We start from the raw sequence: 20,054 nt of genomic DNA on the forward strand, positions 1-20,054 counted from the left end.
ACTCACCGCTGGCGTCTCCGAGCGCTCGCTGCCAGTGCGTGAGGTGTGGCGCCCCCTCTGGGCAGGGCAGGAGAAACGCACACATTAGCACCACCAGCGCCGTACAGCCCAGCGGCAGCAGGAACGATGCGGTCCAAATCGCCTTGGTCATACACCCCTCCTTCCTCTCACAGGCTCCGCCCACCTCCACATCAGGCCCCACCCCCTCTCTCTGCGGCCACTCCCCCTCCTCCTCAAACTCCTCCTCCTCGTCCCGCAGGTCAGCCGCTGCCGGGCTCAGGCCGTTACGAGGATAGTTCAGGACCAGATCGTCGTCCTCCGTCTCATCTTCGCTGTCCGCCTGCGTCAGCGGGTCGTACTCGCCCAGGTCCGAGCCCTTCTTACCTGCATGACCAGGGATTTAACCAGTTTAACACTTAATATTGGGTTATTTTCTCTACCCAAATCCTTGGGTTGAGCCTTTTTAGTCCTTTTTGGGGTTCTTTTTCAGTGTTTGAGTAGTTTTGGTGTTACCCAGATCCTGGGTCAGACGTAACAACCCAGTGTTTGAGTAGTTTTGGTGTTACCCAGATCCTGGGTCAGACGTAACAATCCAGTGTTTGAGTAGTTTTGGTGTTACCCAGATCCTGGGTCAGACGTAACAACCCAGTGTTTGGGTAGTTTTTGTGTAACCCAGATCCTGTGTCAGACGTAACAACCCAGTGTTTGGGTAGTTTTTGTGTTACCCAGATCCTGGGTCAGACGTAACAACCCAGTGTTTGAGTAGTTTTTGTGTTACAGATCCTGGGTCAGACGTAACAACCCAGTGTTTGTGTAGTTTTTGTGTTACCCAGATCCTGGGTCAGACGTAACAACCCAGTGTTTGAGTAGTTTTGGTGTTACCCAGATCCTGGGTCAGACGTAACAACCCAGTGTTTGAGTAGTTTTTGTGTTACAGATCCTGGGTCAGACGTAACAACCCATTGTTTGAGTAGTTTTGGTGTTACCCAGATCCTGGGTCAGACGTAACAACCCAGTGTTTGAGTAGTTTTGGTGTTACCCAGATCCTGGGTCAGACGTAACAACCCAGTGTTTGAGTAGTTTTGGTGTTACCCAGATCCTGGGTCAGACGTAACAACCCAGTGTTTGGGTAGTTTTTGTGTTACCCAGATCCTGGGTCAGACGTAACAACCCAGTGTTTGAGTAGTTTTTGTGTTACAGATCCTGGGTCAGACGTAACAACCCAGTGTTTGTGTAGTTTTTGTGTTACCCAGATCCTGGGTCAGACGTAACAACCCAGTGTTTGAGTAGTTTTGGTGTTACCCAGATCCTGGGTCAGACGTAACAACCCAGTGTTTGAGTAGTTTTTGTGTTACAGATCCTGGGTCAGACGTAACAACCCATTGTTTGAGTAGTTTTGGTGTTACCCAGATCCTGGGTCAGACGTAACAACCCAGTGTTTGAGTAGTTTTGGTGTTACCCAGATCCTGGGTCAGACGTAACAACCCAGTGTTTGAGTAGTTTTGGTGTTACCCAGATCCTGGGTCAGACGTAACAACCCAGTGTTTGTGTAGTTTTTGTGTAACCCAGATCCTGTGTCAGACGTAACAACCCAGTGTTTGGGTAGTTTTTGTGTTACCCAGATCCTGGGTCAGACGTAACAACCCAGTGTTTGAGTAGTTTTTGTGTTACAGATCCTGGGTCAGACGTAACAACCCAGTGTTTGTGTAGTTTTTGTGTTACCCAGATCCTGGGTCAGACGTAACAACCCAGTGTTTGAGTAGTTTTGGTGTTACCCAGATCCTGGGTCAGACGTAACAACCCAGTGTTTGAGTAGTTTTGGTGTTACCCAGATCCTGGGTCAGACGTAACAACCCAGTGTTTGAGTAGTTTTTGTGTTACAGATCCTGGGTCAGACGTAACAACCCAGTGTTTGTGTAGTTTTTGTGTTACCCAGATCCTGGGTCAGACGTAACAACCCAGTGTTTGAGTAGTTTTGGTGTTACCCAGATCCTGGGTCAGACGTAACAACCCAGTGTTTGAGTAGTTTTTGTGTTACAGATCCTGGGTCAGACGTAACAACCCAGTGTTTGAGTAGTTTTTGTGTTACAGATCCTGGGTCAGACGTAACAACCCAGTGTTTGAGTAGTTTTGGTGTTACCCAGATCCTGGGTCAGACGTAACAACCCAGTGTTTGGGTAGTTTTTGTGTTACAGATCCTGGGTCAGACGTAACAACCCAGTGTTTGAGTAGTTTTGGTGTTACCCAGATCCTGGGTCAGGCATAACAACCCAGTGTTTGAGTAGTTTTGGTGTTACAGATCCTGGGTCAGGCGTAACAACCCAGTGTTTGAGTAGTTTTTGTGTTACAGATCCTGGGTCAGGCGTAACAACCCAGTGTTTGAGTAGTTTTTGTGTTACAGATCCTGGGTCAGACGTAACAACCCAGTGTTTGGGTAGTTTTTGTGTTACCCAGATCCTGGGTCAGGCGTAACAACCCAGTGTTTGAGTAGTTTTGGTGTTACCCAGATCCTGGGTCAGACGTAACAACCCAGTGTTTGAGTAGTTTTTGTGTTACAGATCCTGGGTCAGGCGTAACAACCCAGTGTTAGGGTAGTTTTTGTGTTACAGATCCTGGGTCAGACGTAACAACCCAGTGTTTGAGTAGTTTTTGTGTTACAGATCCTGGGTCAGACGTAACAACCCAGTGTTTGAGTAGTTTTTGTGTTACCCAGATCCTGGATCAGGCGTAACAACCCAGTGTTTGTGTAGTTTTGGTGTTACCCAGATCCTGGGTCAGATGTAACAACCCAGTGTTTGGGTAGTTTTGGTGTTACCCAGATCCTGGGTCAGACGTAACAACCCAGTGTTTGAGTAGTTTTTGTGTTACAGATCCTGGATCAGGTGTAACAACCCAGTGTTTGTGTAGTTTTTGTGTTACCCAGATCCTGGATCAGGCGTAACAACCCAGTGTTTGTGTAGTTTTGGTGTTACCCAGATCCTGGGTCAGATGTAACAACCCAGTGTTTGGGTAGTTTTGGTGTTACCCAGATCCTGGGTCAGACGTAACAACCCAGTGTTTGGGTAGTTTTTGTGTTACAGATCCTGGATCAGGTGTAACAACCCAGTGTTTGTGTAGTTTTTGTGTTACCCAGATCCTGGGTCAGACGTAACAACCCAGTGTTTGAGTAGTTTTGGTGTTACCCAGATCCTGGGTCAGACGTAACAACCCAGTGTTTGTGTAGTTTTGGTGTTACCCAGATCCTGGGTCAGACGTAACAACCCAGTGTTTGAGTAGTTTTTGTGTTACAGATCCTGGATCAGGTGTAACAACCCAGTGTTTGTGTAGTTTTTGTGTTACCCAGATCCTGGATCAGACGTAACAACCCAGTGTTTGTGTAGTTTTTGTGTTACCCAGATCCTGGGTCAGACGTAACAACCCAGTGTTTAAGTAGTTTTTGTGTTACCCAGATCCTGGATCAGGCGTAACAACCCAGGAATTGAGTTATTTATCGCAGGCTTTTCTCTTCAGGAGAGTGCAGTGCAGCTCCGTCAAATTGGTGAGTTTTTTCGGTAAAATACATGTTTGTGTACACTAATTTATCTATAAATACGTTATTGTTCTGTGTATTGTTTATTTTATGCAAAGCAACAAACAGGGGTGCGATGTGAGTCACGAGTGTCGCATCTGTCTTTTCGTGTGATGACTTGCATGACATTTTATGATTTTATTCAAAAAGACACAGAATATAAATCCGTATGATGTTAACATATGCTGTCAGAACTGTTCACTGATTGTTTATGGACAGGTTATGGAGTCACAGCATATTTCTGCAGTCTGAAGTTGACATTCTTTCATGTATAAAGAAAAAAAAAGAAAAAAAAAAGCTAGTATTATAGTAAAAATTAATCAACTATACTGGGTTAAATCAAGGCATTATGCTGGGTTAAATAAACAACCCAATTTGCTAGGTAAAATTTACCCAACATGTGTTCTGTCCTATTTACCCAGCCCTTGGTTGTTAGGTTTTTTAGAGTGTAATTAAAATTAAAACATTTTTGAAGAAAATTCACAGATTCTCTTGTTTGAGAAAATAGCAAACGACGTTTCTTCACACAAAAAAAAAAAAAAACACCGTGGTCGCGTGACGTAGGCATTCGCCATGGTACTGTACACATGTACGGTGGTCGGTGTTAGTCTTTTCTGTGTGCCGATCTGCCGCGGATTTAATAATTTAATATGATATAATCGCGCTGGTTTTGACGTCGTTCTCGGCGCAGGTTGATCTGTGTAAACGCCTGATAACGCTCATAGCTGCATGTCGCATCTGAATACAGAATAACGGAGTGAAGATGCGTGTGATAATCACATCACTGACGTCACCGAACAAAACACACACGCAGCGCGAGCGCGCGCCCTGCATCTGAACGGCGGGTTATTACTGTCATTCATTAGACCGCTTATTGAAGATTAATATTCGACTTACCCGGTAATTTCAGCGCTCGAGACAGAGCTGCAGCCATTGCGCGAGATGTTATCAGCGACGCGACGCTTGTGCCGCTGCAGTGCCGCGCTGAAGAGATGCATCACGGGAAATGGAGTCTTCTCCGATACCGGAAACATCAAACAGAATAGCAACCAACCAAACTTTTTTGCCAAGTGAATATAATATTCCCAGGTTGTGACATTTGCCGTTGGGCTGAGATATATATTACACAATTTGCGTTTATTATATGACGTGTATATTTAAAATAAATTAGAATAGTATCCTTATAAGGTTATTGTAGAATGAATTTGCTCTCTAAAACAAACTATTAAAATGTTTACTTTAATAATTCTTCATTAAATCGGGATTCACACTTTCGTGCTTCTGTTCATTTGCTTAGCATGATGAAACCACAGATTTTTTTATTTATATTTTTACAATGCTTTTCTTATTTTTATTTATCTAAATCAAGTTTTATGTATTTATTTAAATATAATAAAACATCTTATTTACCTTTTTATTTAATTATTTAATTTACTTTAATCAAATGTTATTTTACATTTTTTTAATCATTAATTTGTTTTATTTTGTATTTAAATAAAACTGTATTTTAATCTAATGTATTTTTATATATATATATATATATATATATATATATTAATCACTTAATTTAGTTTTGGCCTAATTGTTTCTCTCTCGAGTGTTCCAGGGACCTCTAGCGCTCTCTTGTGGCTGTCTGAGGAATCGTAGCTTTAAAACTCATGATCACAAGTACCTCATAATCGATTATAAACTTTCTCTTTATTAACAGTATTTGGGTGTGTCGGGGCAGATCCTGGTTCCGCGAGGCATCTCACGAAGTAGGCGAGTCACCTCAGCAGACGGACCTGTACCCGTTCAAAAATTCCTCTCGCGAGAATGAGCGAGGACACGGGCGTCACCCCGCGTCGTTATTTTCCTTACTCATCAGTTTAAGGCATGACTCGTCAGTGTGCGCGCTCTCAGTACGGGTCACGCGCGCCGCTGTGCACAGTGACGGTGAGGAGAGGTCAGTGTGTCACTCAGTCAGGAGATGATCCTTACAATTATTGTTATCTTTACAGTTATCAATATAGTTATTGGTACAGTTATAGTTTTTGTTACAGTTATTGTTATCATTACAGTCAGCATTACTTTTATTGTTATAGTTATCATAGTTATTGCCAGCTAAACTCCCAGGTTGTGACATTTGCCGTTTGGTTGATATTATTTATTTTACACAAATTGTGTTTATTTATAATGTAACGTCTATAAATAAATTAAAATAGCATCCTTATAAGGTTATAAGGTTAAAACAAACTATTAAACATTTTTACTTTCATAATTCTTCATGAACCGGCTAAATAAATCAGGCTTCACACTTTCGTTAAAGGTAAACCGCGCTTCTGGTCATTTGCATATTCATATGATGAAACCACAGATTATTTTTTTTATATTTTTACACTGCTTTTCTTTATTTGTATTTACCTAAATCAAGTTTTCTGTATTTATTTAAATCTAGTAAAATATTATTTACTTTAGTATTTAATTATTTACTATTTATTTTAATCAAATGTTATTTAATTATTTTAATCATAAACTTATTTTAATCAATGGGTTTTTTTGTATTTAAACAAAACTGTATTTTAACCTAATGTACTTATTTATTTTTTATTTTTTTTAACACGTTATTAATTTACTTTTTGTTTCTCTCGAGTTTCTCTCTCCACGGACCTCTAGCGCTCTCTAGTGGCTCCCTGAGGAATCGCAGCTTTAAACTTATGGTTAAAATCAAAATCGATCACTACGGAGAGATCCTGACTCTGTAATAGATCAAAGAATTACAATTTTATCATTATTCACATTTGATTGGGTGTGTCGGGGCAGATCCTGGTTCCGCGAGGCATCTCACGAAGTAGGTGAGTCACCTCAGCGAACGGACCTGTACCCGTTCAAAAATTTCTCTCGCGAGAATGAGCGAGGACACGGGCGTCACCCCGCGTCGTTATTTTCCTTACTCATCAGTTTAAGGCATAACCCGTGAAAGCGCGCTCTCAGTACCGGTCACGCGCGCCGCTGTGCACAGTGACGGTGAGGAGAGTTCAGAGTTTCACTCAGTCAGTAGATGATCCTTAGTACACTTCACTTGAACATTGTTATCATATACCACTCAATTATTAGCATTTGATGGTAAAAAAGCTCACTTTATGATGTGAATGTGGTCTTCAGACAGTGCATTGTGGGATAGTGGGTGACGTCACGGCGCTTCGCTGTTCTGATTGGCTGTGGGGGTTGGTTTCGCATGTTCAGACTTCTTGTTGTGTGTAAAAGTGTTTTCTCGTGATCTTTTACTACATTAACATGTAATATTTGGAAACGAGACATACATTATTAATTTGCGTTCCATGGGCTATTTCATCGCTGTATATTTAACAAACAGAAACCTATAAAGTTTAAAATAGAAAGTTCATAAGAACAGCATTCTTCTGAAATGTAATATTTTCTAACATTATAAATGTCTTTACTGTAACTTTTGATCAGTTTAACTCATACTTGATGAATAAAAGTATTGATTTATTTTATTTCTTTCCCCCCAAAAATAAAATATAAATTCTTACTGACCAGTGTTTAATTTTACAAAAGCTTTAGATTTCAGATAAATGCTGTTCTTATGAACTTTCTATTCATCAAAGAACTCTGAAATAAAAGTGTAAATAACTGTTTTCAACACTGATAATAATCATAAATGTTTCTTGATCATCAAATCCTCATATTAGAGTCTGAAGGATCATGTGACACTGAAGACTGGAGAAATGATGCTGGAAATTCAGCTTTAATCACAGGAATAAAATACACTTTACTGTATATTCACACAGAAAACAGTTATTTACACTGGAATAATATTTCACAATATTACTGTTTTTTTATTATTATTTTATTTTTAATCAAATACACACAATAGAAATACATCGACATCATTTTACTCCATAGCATAAGTAATTAGAAAACAGTACAAATTAGCTTTGTAATTGTTTCTATTTGTAATTCTTTATCTTGAATAACGCAAAGGCTTATAATTGTGGATGTAAACCATTACTAACAATGCGCAGTGATTTAACCGTCTTGCGTGTTCGCGTTTCGTGCGTGTGTTTTGACCCTCTCTGCTGGCCGTCACGCATTGTTTCGTCCCGCCCATATGTGCGTCACGCGCACGCGCGCACTGGTGTCTAAACGGAATCCAGCAACGGTAGATATGGCGGATCTCTCTCTGGATGAAGTGATTCGTCGCCGCAGTTTTAACCCTCGGGGAGTCAGTAAGAGGTAAACCTTTCCCGACGCTTTAAACAGCGATACTATAAACCGCTGCGGTGTTTTAGCGTTATTCTGCTTTTATAAACGCAGTCGTGTAAGGCTCTTAGCGCGCGAGATGTCCCGCCTTCCCCTGCCGCTGATTGGCTAAGATGGCCGCTGTCGTGTTGTGATTGGCTGTCGTGCGTGGCTCATGGCGTCCATCGCGTTTATGTGGCTGTTTGTACAAACAAACCCCGTACATTCCTCTAATGTAACTTCTCGTTTATATTAACATTATCTCACACTGCAAGCGTTACTGTATATCGCTGAACGCGGGTGTGTACACGGCTGTGTTACAGAAACACGCTTCGTTCAGCCGTTGATCGATGTATCGGCCGATATCCGTCGATCGACAGAAGTGCGTAACGTTACAATCACACACTCTCGACTCAAAGTAATTATAACCCGTATCGTGTGTAACATAAAGCATATATGTTTGAGTGTGTGTACATAAACAAACGGCATTTCTGTATCAGTCAGAATGAAACTGAACTGAATGATGTGAACTAACACTGGATAATAAAGCTAATTTTGATTCTAACCGATATAATGATTCTAAATGATATAAAATGAACAAACTAGTGGTCGACCGATACTGTTTATTTGATGGCCGATGCCGATATCTTAGAGAGTAGGGTGGCCGATATAAAGCAGAGATAGATATATTACATATATACACTTTATATTTATTTGAATCAATAGTTAATGCAATTATAAATAAATTAGAAAACAAATCAGATGGCAACTTCTTGAATCTGCAATCCTATTACAGTTTTTTTTCTTCACAAATAAAGTAATTGTTTAAAAATATGTGAATAAAACGGAAGTAAACACTGTAACGGCACTCGGTAATCTGGTGATTTTGTGCGCAATGGTAATCATATGCTTTCAAATAAAGACAAGGTAACGCTAAGATTACAAACAGCACACTAGTGTTGTCACGATACTAGAATTTATATCTTCTTTACGATACCTTGAAAAATATCGATATTCGATACCATTTTTGATACCACGGAGAAAAAAGGGGGTATTTTTTTTATTTATTTAAAGTTAAAAATAACCAGTCTAGAACATGACAATGAGGAATATTTTACATGAACAAAAATGTTCTGAGGTAGTGCACTTAAATGCTGGTTAATACATTAACGTTATTTGATGAACAGATTTAAACGCAAACGTGCGTGCATCACACGCGAAAACATTGCAGACAATATTTGAACAACTTTTAACAATACAGATTGTGTCAAAGCTCTTAACAGGATCACATTGGAGAATAGAGTGTCAGTAATGTATAATAATAAGATTAAACATTCACTTTTCAGTTAAAGGCATTTCATTCTTGAATTCAGAGATGTCATTGTCTAGCTCAGTTTAGTTTAATTAGTATCTGTGTGATCAAATGGATGATAATCGCTAATGAAGGCAAATTGCAGAATTAAATCATAATTTTTTTGAATAAAGTTAAATAAGCGCAAGTTAATTTACGTTTGACCACAGTTAAAATATTGACTTGTCTAAGATTCCTCAGATTATATTAACTTTAAGAATTACGGTGAATAAACGAGACAACACACACTCATATCTAGGGCCATCTTGGGGAATGCTTCAGAGATGTTAAAATGAGAAGAGTTGCCAGCCTCTCGAAATCATTTGTATAGATCCGGCAGGGTGTCGGTCTTTCAGGTGCTCTGCTGTATTAGGATCACGCCTAACGCGTTCTTCAGGTTAGAAAACCGCATAAACACACTCTTCACAAGATATCACAGCTGGACTCCATTAAACCTGCAAGCTTTGTGATATTAAATGTTTATTAGAATATTCAGAGATTTATTTAAATGATGTAGATGTGCATTTGCTGAATGTTGACGGGAAATGAGTGAGTATTTCTGACCTGATTGTTTGCCTTTTCTGTTACAAATAATATAAAAGCAACGCTTTACTTTTTCACATACCATTTGCTTTCTTTGCTTACCTGGGGCCGGTTTCACACAGCTATCTTAGACCGGTCTATAGTGCTAGACAAGTCTATAATGTGCTCATAGACTAGCCTAATGCAAGTTTCACAAACATAAATACGGACTTAATTTAGACCAAAATTAGACGCCTTTCCCCCAGGCTAACTGAGGTCTAAGGCTCTGTTACCTTGGCAACCAGCAATAACAAATCAGTTACATTACACACTGCCAAAAGAAAAGGGAAAATGGCTCATAATTTAAACATTTCCTCTTGTTACTACATTCTCCGCTAAATTTCCCAAGTAAAATGTCCTTGTAACTGTTATACTCCTCCAACAAACACATATTTTTATATGTCTTGATGAATATTCATGAGCGAGTGTGTGTCTGTCCCGCCCACAGGCCCGTATATGGCAGAGGGGCGGGGTCGGTGGGCAGGACCTTCGATGCGCGGCAGAAGATCGGCAGTAGTGATGTCAAACAGCGGCTGGGAGTGGGCGGAGCCACAGGAGGTAAACGCCCTTAGGTCGACATCCATCAAGCTGTTATTCCCTCACTGTGAACCTCTAATAACTGATCGGTTTGAGTAGGACCAACTTAAACTAATTATAATTAAGCACTTTTTTTCTTTCAAGTTCACAGAACTGATGTATTTTAAGTAAACTGAACTGTTGTATGGTTTTGAGTTTTATGATATTATTTCTTTTATTTTAGACAAACTTAAGTCTAACTGAAACTGGGCTGGGATGTCTATTTCCCAGCATGCTTTGCCCATGGCACTCGAAAGGGAGAGTAAATGCTAAAATTAAGTGTAATATAATGTTGATGTTTTTGTGCAAGATTAATGTTAAGTGGGAGATATAGTTGTGATTCATGTTTTTTTAATGCTAATTTAGAAGAATTTGTTGATGTTGGTTTTAGGAAGTGGTGCATGAGCTAATATAAAATAGGCTATATGTTAAAAGCTTTATATTGCTGCACTCATACAGCAAGTGCTTTGCTACCGTTAACATGTTATCAAATTAGCAAGTTAACGTTTATTGAACTAGCTAAGTTTAAACTAATACAAATTCTCTCATTGAGGTTAAGCTAAAGGTGCAGTGTGTAATATTCAGGAGGATCTGTTGATAGATGCAATATCATATAGCTTGCATAACTATGTTTTCAGTGGTGTATAAAGACCTTACTTAATGAAGCGTTATGTGTTTATTAGCTTAGAATGAGCCATTTCTCTCTACACACACCGCGGGTCCGCTTACATCGACATGTTTCTACGGTGGCCCTGAACAGACAAACGCGTTTTACCACAAGTATCAATAATATTCACAATAACATCGTTTTACTGAATAATTAAGTAAATCTAATTTCTTAATTTATCTTTGTAAAGAAATGTCATTTCTTACCTGGCTACTCTCTGCTGACTCAGACGACATCACTTCCTGTCAGCCACCGTAACTTCTGTTGGGTGCAATTCACAACCTCACCACTAGATGCTGCTGAAATTACACACTGCGCCTTTAAATGTCTGAATTAGTGTACTCAAACATTTGAAGTTAAGAACAAGTAAAATGTATGAGTACAAAATAAAAATCTTTGAATTTCTATACTTAAACATTTTAATGCAACTGATTGTCTTATATTTTTTGAGTTTTGCCAACTCATTCGGGTTTACAGTGCTGCAGACTCTAGTGTTCTGTCTGTCGTCCAGCGTTTCAGGTGAAGGACGCGCGGGAGAAGCTAGCGCAGAAGGACGCGCGGGAGAAGCTAGCGCAGAAAGACGCGCGGTTCCGCATCCGGGCCAGAGGGGGCAGCGCGGGCGCAGCGGTACAGGACGCGCGGCAGACCATCAACTCGCGCAAACACCAGCTGACGCCCGCGATCGCCTCGGTCCCGCCGTCACCCGTCAAACCCGTCGTCCCACACATACATATCCACAACACCGGACCCAGAGGGGGCGTGGCCTTGCAGCCCGGGGGCGGGATCACCAGAGTCGTCGACGCACGCGATAGGCTGAGCTTAAAGAGGAGCGTCCCGCCGACGTCCAATCAGCTTGCAGCAGCTCTGAAGATCACCAAAACCATCCAGGTGAGCCAATGACAGGCAAGATTAACATCAATGGTATTTTGTAACAAAATGTGTGTATGTATATATATATATATATATATATATATAAAATTTATAACAAAAAGACCCGAACAGTGCACAAGGGTTGAATAAAACCATAACAAAAGCTTTATTGTTACTTGAAATAAAATGTTAACGGAAATAAAAGCTGATTCAGTTCAACTTGATGTGTAGAAATGATTTTCAGTAATTTTAGTTAAGGAGAGCTGATCTGTCACTTCCTGTCAGCTGTTACTGTAGCTGGCCAATCAGAGCACTCTGACCCGTGATTGACAAGTAACTGATGTTGTTCGTGTGTGTGTGTGTGTGTGTGTGCAGCAGAGGCCTGTGGGAATGACCAGCGGGATCCGCATCAACGTTCCCAGCCGAGCGGCTCCGGTCAGTGTCACATGACTCACGCATCACTGTTATGATGAACACACTCACTCTCTGGTCTCTCACTGTAAGGGTGTGTCACATGACTCACGCATCACTGTTATGGTGAACGACACGCTGAACACACTCTCGGTTCTCTCTCTGTAGGGTGTGTCTGCTGCTGATGAAGATGAGGATGGTGGAGGAGTGATGCCCAACAAACAGATGAAGTTCACCACAGCCAACAACCTGCAGACACGAGTGAGACTCACCCACACACACACACACACACACACACACTATCTTATTGCCTGTCTCTCTCTCTCTGCAGCCGTTGGCTGTCTCTCTCTCATATATCTAACTCTCTCTCTCTGCAGCCGTCGCCTGTCTCTCTCTCATATATCTAACTCTCTCTCTCTGCAGCCGTCGCCTGTCTCTCTCTCTCTGCAGCCGTCGCCTGTCTCTCTCTCATATATCTAACTCTCTCTCTCTCTGCAGCCGTTGCCTGTCTCTCTCTCATATATCCAACTCTCTCTCTCTGCAGCCGTCGCCTGTCTCTCTCTCTCATATATCTAACTCTCTCTCTCTGCAGCCGTTGCCTGTCTCTCTCTCATATATCCAACTCTCTCTCTCTGCAGCCGTTGCCTGTCTCTCTCTCTCATATATCTAACCCGCCAGACTCTAGTGTTCTAGTGTATATCTAACTCTCTCTCTCTGCAGCCGTCGCCTGTCTCTCTCTCATATATCTAACTCTCTCTCTCTGCAGCCGTTGCCTGTCTCTCTCTCGACTCCCTTCACTAAGGTGGTGAAGAACGACTCGTACACGCCCCCTTCCGTCTCCACGGCGACGGCCCGCCCCCCCACACAGACCCTGCAGCCTGTCTCCAGGACGACCGCCGCCACGCAACAGCCGGGTGGAGATGCCAGCAGACAAACACAAACACCCCCACAGGTACACACACACACACACACACACTCATTCACACACCCACACTCATTCACACTCATACTCATACTCATTCACACACCCACTGACTCTCTCTCTCTCTCTCTCTCTCTCTCTCTCTCTCTCTCTCTCTCTCTCTCTCTCTCTCTCTCTCTCTCTCTCTCACACACACACACTCCAGTGCTTGTATGTGAATAGATAGTCAAGCTGCTGAGAGTGGTGTGTGTGAATTCCTTTCAATTAAGGGTTAAATCTAATGTTATACTTAAAATAGTTTTTTTGTTATTGTCATTATTTGTTGAATGTAAAGAGTAATGTTGAGATGAATGGATTACCCCAGTATTGTGTGGATGCAGCACTGTTACCTGTGTGCTGTTGATGAAGGGGTTAACCTGTGTGTGTGTGTGTGTGTGTGTGTGTGTCTCAGCCTGTGTTCAGTCCACTGGAGGGAACCAAGATCACGGTCAACAATCTTCACCCTCGAGTGACGGAGGAGGACATAGTGGTGAGTTTACTCAGATCCGTGATCAGATCTGTAATATAATAATAATATGAGGTTATGCACTGGTGAGTGTGTGTGTGTTGTGTACTGATGTCGCAGTAATGTGTGTGTGTGTGTGTGCAGGAGCTGTTCTGTGTGTGTGGCGCGCTGAAGCGTGCGCGGCTGCTGAAAGTGGGCGTGGCCGAGGTGGTGTTCGTGCGTAAGGATGATGCGGTCAGCGCCTACAGGAAGTACAACAACCGCTGCCTGGACGGTAAGGCTTATTATTATATCAGAATCAACACCATGAGCTTTGTGTAAGTGAAAGTGCAGAACATGCCCTGATGATGATGATGATGATGTGTGTGTGTGTGTTCAGGCCAGCCGATGAAGTGTAACCTGCACATGCAGGGCAGTGTGATCACGTCAGAGCAGCCCATCCTCCTGTGAGTTCCCATCACACACACACACTCTCATTACTCACACACTACATCAACTTCAGTTTCATCATTTCAACATTTTGTTCTAATTATTGTTTCTTTTGTCAAATTCGACTTTTATATGTAGACTATTTTGTATGTCTTAATTTCAATTTGTCATAATTTTTACTTATTCCATAATTTCAACATCATAATTTCAGCTTTTTACATCATAATTTCAGTTTGTGATTTTTGCCGGTCCCTTTGAACATCGATCCGGGTTCACACTGTACGAACTGGCCGTTCTCGGAGAAACTGTGCGAATCCTAAATTTAAATTGACATGCGCGATAATTTGTCATAATTTCAACATATCACAACTTCAGCATGTCATAATTTCAACGTCATAATTTTGTCTTTTGTCATATTTTCAATTTGTCAATTTTTACTGTCCTAATTTTAACTTTTCAATTTCTACGTCATTATTTCAACCGGTCATTATTTCAATTTATGTCATCATTTCAAGTTGTCAATTTCAGTTTGGCGTAAATTAAGTCAATTTCTCCATCATAATTGCAACATTATCTCAATTTATGTCATAATTTCAATTTGTTATTTTACATTTTCGATTTCTACGTCATTATTTCAATTTATGTCAATTACAATTTGGCGTAATTTCAACTAGTCAATTTCTACATCATAATTTCTGTGTGTTCATTTCAATTTGTTATAATTTCAACATTATTATTTCAATTTATGCCATAATTTTGTCTTAATTTCTATTTGTCATTGTTGATTTGTCATCTTTTTTCAACAATTTTAACGTCATAATTTCAATTAGTCATAATTTTAACTTGGTATGTCAATTTCGACATTTAAACCTCATCATTTTGACTTTATCGTAATTAAGACTTACTATATCATAATTTCAACTTGATACTTTTTCAATTTCTATGACAATTTCAACATGCCGTTATTTCAACGTCATAATTTTGTCTTTTGTCTTAATTTCAGTTTGTCATATTTTCAATTTGTCAATTTTTACTGTCCTAATTTTAACTTTTTGTTAATTTCAACTTAGTATGTCTTGTCAATTTTCAATTAGTCAATTTCTACATCATAATTTCAACATGTCATTATTTCAACGTCATAATTTCAAGTTGTCAATTTTAGTTTGGCATAAAGTAAATGTCAATTTCTACGTCATAATTGCAACATCATAATCTCAATTTATGCCATAATTTCAATTTGTTTTTACATTTTCAATTTCTACGTCATTTCAACAGGTCATTATTTCAATTTGTCAATTACAATTTGGCGTAATTTCAATTACTCAATTTCTACGTCAATTTCAGTGTGTTCATTTCAATTTGTTATAATTTCAACATCATAATTTCAATTTATGTCGTAATTTTGTCTTCATTTTAATTTGTCATTTTTGATTTGTCATCTTTTTTAACATAATTTCAACGTCATAATTAAATTTATATCATAATTTCAATTAGTCATAATTTTAACTTGGTATGTCAATTTCGACATTTAAACCTCATCATTTTGACTTTATCGTAATTAAGACTTACTATATCATAATTTCGACTTTATACTTTTTCAATTTCTATGACAATTTTCAACATGCCGTTATTTCAACGTCATAATTTTGTCTTTTGTCTTAATTTCAGTTTGTCATATTTTCAATTTGTCAATTTTTACTGTCCTAATTTTAACTTTTTGTTAATTTCGACTTAGTATGTCTTGTCAATTTTCAATTAGTCAATTTCTACATCATAATTTCAACATGTCATTATTTCAACGTCATAATTTCAAGTTGTCAATTTTAGTTTGGCATAAACTAAATGTCAATTTCTACATCATAATTGCAACATCATAATCTCAATTTATGTCATAATTTCAATTTGTTTTTACATTTTCAATTTCTACGTCATTTCAACAGGTCATTATTTCAATTTATGTCAATTACAATTTGGCGTAATTTCAATTACTCAATTTCTACGTCAATTTCAGTGTTTTAATTTCAATTTGTTATAATTTCAACATCATAATTTCAATTTGTCAATTTTGTCTTCATTTTAATTTGTCATTTTTGATTTGTCATCTTTTTTAATATAATTTCAACGTCATAATTAAATTTATATCATAATTTCAATTAGTCATAATTTTGACTTGGTATGTCAATTTCGACATTTAAACCTCATCATTTTGACTTTATCGTAATTAAGACTTACTATATCATAATTTCAACTTGATACTTTTTCAATTTCTATGACAATTTTCAACATGCCATTATTTCAACGTCATAATTTCAAGTTGTCAATTTCAGTTTGGCATAAATTAAATGTCAATTTCTGTCATAATTGCAACATTATAATCTCAATTCATGTCATAATTTCAATTTACTTTACAATTTCAATTTCTACGTCGTTATTTAAATTTGTCACTTTCTACGTCATAATTTCAGTGTGTTCATTTCAATTTGTTATAATTTCAATTTGTGTGGTAATTTAGATTTAGATGTCATTATTTTGACTTTATACGTCATAATTAGGATATGTGAAGCATGATGTGATGGATGTGTGGACTGTGATGATGATGATGATGATGATGATAATAATAATGATGATGATCATAATGGTGATGTTCCAGGAGGTTGAGCGACTCCCCCGGTGCGGTTGGCTCGGCCCAGAAGGACTCGTCGTCATCGTCTCGCTCGAGCTCCAGACCCGCAGGGGCCGAGGTGGACCCGCAGACCATCCTGAGGGCCCTGTTCAAGAGCACCAGTGGCCCCAGCAGCACCAGTGGCCCCAGCGGCACCAGTGGAGGAGCAGCAGAGACTGGGGCTGGAGCGCACGCCACCGCCTTCCGCATCAAGATATAACCCCATCATCATCATCCTCTCAGAGATGACCCCTGTTTGTGTTCGCTTTTAACCTCTGTCAACTCTTTCTTTCTCCAGTAAAGATCTTGGTTTATAACTGCCGTCTCTCTGCCGTGTTCATTACCACATGTTCTTGTGCTCAACTGTTACTGGGAAACACACTTTATTCAGATAAAGTGACGGTTATAATGTTTAAAAAAAGATTGTTTAAAATAAATGCTGTTTCTTTGAACTTTGTTCATCAAATAATTCTGAGAAATAAAATGTATGATGGTTTATACAGAAATATTAATCATAAATGTTTCATGAGCATCAAATCATCATGAAGGATCATGTGACACTGAAGACTGGAGTAATGATGCTGAACATTCAGCTTTGATCACAGGAATACATTACACTTTACTATATATTCACATAGAGAACAGATGATTTACATTATATTACACTGTTCTGGTCACTGGTGAGACTCAAACAAAATTTGGTAGTCTGTGTGTAAAGAAAAAAAAAGTGTTATAGTGCATTTGACTAATTTACAGGACACATTTAAAAAATATTCTACAATTATAGTATTACTGTAAGAGAACGAGATAAACACTAGATTAAAGTAAAAGACAGTCAGATGTTCAGTAAGGAATCGAGATTTGCAGTATTACTGAGATCACGAAGAAGAGGACACCGACAGACAGCAGATCAGTTACTATTGATGTGAAACACACTCTCAGCTCTCAGATTCGGTCCATTTTATCACGAAATTCAACAATAAATACGGTTTTGGCGCTTGTAAATGTGACGTGACAGATCTCTGTCTCCTGAACCGATCACCTCTTACACTCTTTACTAGGCTACTAGATAATAGTAAATAAACAAAAATGAACAATAGGTGTGTTGTTGAAAGATATCCTTAAAGGGGTCATATAATGGTACATGCACTTTTACAAGTTGATTGCACTGAAATGTCTGTTGGCAGTGCCTGTACACAACCATCCTATCATGCTAAAAATCCATCCAGTGGTTTTGTTTTAATCTCCTTATATGTTTGACCCTCTCTGAAATCAAGCCGTTCGATATTGTGACGTCATAAGATCGTACGCCCCTCCCGCTATTGTGATTGACAGCTGTGTTTCAACACAAGACCCGCCCTGAGCGAGCTGTGACAGCCGTCGTCATAGTAGTCCGCCATTGTGGATATGCTGGAGTAGAATGGCGTCTAAGCGATTGTGGTGTTCTGTTCTTAGATGTAATAAGGAACACAGCAGTCATTTGGATGTTCCTAAATCCGAGCCGTTGAAGAAGCAGTGGCTGAGTTTTGTTTTTGAAGCGATATGCCCAAAGGATTGACGCGGGGATTCCCTCACGGGGATTCCCCACGATCATCTGTGCTTTCCTGTTTGCGTGAATCATTTCACACCAGACAGCTTTACAAAGAGAAAAAACGGATCGGCACCAACGTGTTCCTGCTGAACCTCCAGAAGATGTGAGTGTAATGTTTTATTAACCTTTATATTAGTATTTATATTAATCTTTGCGAAATTTGCAAACCTTGCTGCAGGCTTCACGATGAATGCGTCTAAGGTTTACACTCAGGGTACATTACAGCATGTTTTCTATGTACGACGTTCTCAATATAATTCATAATCCCACGTTTATAACGAATAACACGTGGTTATTGTGTTAGATACGGTCAGAGAATGTCTAATACGGTGTACGCACAGAACAGAGGGGCGGGGTGAGCAAAGCTCATTATCATTTAAAGACACATGCACTGAAACGGCGTGCTGAAAACAGAGCTGTTTTTGACCAGGTAAAATTAGTGTTTTCTTACAATACTAATGAGAATTTTTAATTAAAGTATATTACAAACTTTTAATTTAGACCCTAAAGAATCATATTAGCTTGTACAAAAATGGCATTATATGACCCCTTTAATACATAATATCAATCAATTATGGAGGACCAGGAGTGCCACTTAAAAATAACATGAAGAATCAATTTAATCAAACATAAAAATGTATATAAATAAATCACTTTTAAATGGACAAATTAATAGACATTTTTAAAGTTGTTGATTCATGTTTTAAAAATGTATTTACACTTACATACTTTTACTTGATCTGCAATGAAAGACTGATTATATTCCTCATCCTGTTCCTCACGCATCCTCCGCCATTCACTTGAAGATTCCTGGCGATATTTTGAGATAGGAAATTCTCTCTTAAGAGCATCTACCATAAAACCTGTACCAAATAAATGTGGATGATCCACGAGACCAGTCTCTTCTTCAGTTTGATGAACATTATATACAAAAAGATAAGAAGAAAAATAAGAAAATGCTAATATTGTGAACCTACAAACTGAAATTATGGCAGAAGAAAATGTTGGATGGAAAGCTCTTAGCAATGCAAACTTGAAATGGACCATGTCTGTTTTTTCCTCTGTTAAATGGATGAACAGTTGGTCAGTATTCTCCTCAGTGGGCTGATGAGTGAATGAAGTATGTGCATTTAGGTGCATTTAGGTTGTGATCTATAAAAAACAAACTTGACGGGAGAATGTGCGCACCTTTAAGCAAACTTGAGCCGTGCGTACGCACATTCTGGAGACAAAGGGAATTGGCGACACCGATGGTGAGCTGGAGTTAAGTGTCTTTTTGGTCACTTTTAGACAGAAAATCTAAAGAAAATTTAACATATACAGAAAGATAATACAAATATAATTTCACTCACCAAGCCTATCACTTGAAGCAAATATCCATCCCTTCTTAAATGTCCGCGCCAGCGAGCGCGTTGAGCCGTTTAGTGAAACTGACGCAAATAACAGTTTAAATAAATAAAATAATGATGATTACTTCCGATATAAAACATTTAGATTAAATATGCCATTCAAATTAATGGAGTTAAGCACTTAAACATGAAATCATTACTGAGAAGTTACAACGTTTTTATATTCAAATTCAGTCAATAGAAATATTTGTTGTGGATGCGATGCGTTTGAACACTTTTCCTGTGGCGTGCTGTTTTAATGTTTTAACCACGGAGATAATTGCTTATCA

The 20,054-nt window shown here is 39.0% G+C and overlaps 2 protein-coding genes across 3 annotated transcripts in view; one reads left to right on the forward strand and one right to left on the reverse strand.

Annotated features, from left to right (window-relative positions):
* The window catches only part of fam234b (family with sequence similarity 234 member B), a 13,934-nt gene extending 9,358 nt beyond the window's left edge, over positions 1-4,576 (reverse strand). The window contains exons 1-2 of the mRNA XM_081358163.1: positions 4,466-4,576; positions 7-384 (exon numbers count right to left, since the gene is read on the reverse strand). Coding sequence (XP_081214289.1) covers positions 7-384; positions 4,466-4,502 — 415 coding nt within the window. The 5' untranslated portion in view covers positions 4,503-4,576. The remainder of the gene's footprint in view (positions 1-6; positions 385-4,465) is intronic.
* A 3,102-nt stretch (positions 4,577-7,678) lies between these two features.
* poldip3 (polymerase (DNA-directed), delta interacting protein 3) lies at positions 7,679-17,102 on the forward strand. Of its 2 annotated transcripts, none has more exons than XM_081371916.1 (10): positions 7,679-7,804; positions 10,192-10,301; positions 11,498-11,874; positions 12,232-12,291; positions 12,436-12,528; positions 13,034-13,219; positions 13,641-13,718; positions 13,839-13,968; positions 14,074-14,140; positions 16,774-17,102. In XM_081371916.1, exons 1-10 carry the CDS (start codon positions 7,680-7,682, stop codon positions 17,003-17,005), a joined length of 1,458 nt encoding a protein of 485 aa, XP_081228042.1. In that variant the 5' UTR covers position 7,679; the 3' UTR covers positions 17,006-17,102. The 2 variants fall into 2 exon arrangements, with proteins under 2 accessions (XP_081228042.1, XP_081228043.1); XM_081371917.1 differs by having other exon boundaries at positions 12,235-12,291.
* The last annotated feature ends 2,952 nt before the right edge of the window (positions 17,103-20,054 follow it).

The sequence above is a fragment of the Scardinius erythrophthalmus genome (assembly GCF_964197995.2).
Source record: "Scardinius erythrophthalmus genome assembly, chromosome: 1".
NCBI classification, from domain to species: Eukaryota; Metazoa; Chordata; class Actinopteri; order Cypriniformes; family Leuciscidae; genus Scardinius; species Scardinius erythrophthalmus.

Excerpts from the sequence above, each read along its gene's own strand:
- poldip3 (XM_081371916.1), top strand. The coding sequence starts at position 7,680 with ATGTGCGTCACGCGCACGCGCGCACTGGTGTCTAAACGGAATCCAGCA. Across the intron at positions 12,292-12,435 it reads TTCCCAGCCGAGCGGCTCCG|GGTGTGTCTGCTGCTGATGA; the intron begins GTCAGTGTCACA and ends CTCTCTCTGTAG. Across the intron at positions 12,529-13,033 it reads CCAACAACCTGCAGACACGA|CCGTTGCCTGTCTCTCTCTC; the intron begins GTGAGACTCACC and ends CTCTCTCTGCAG.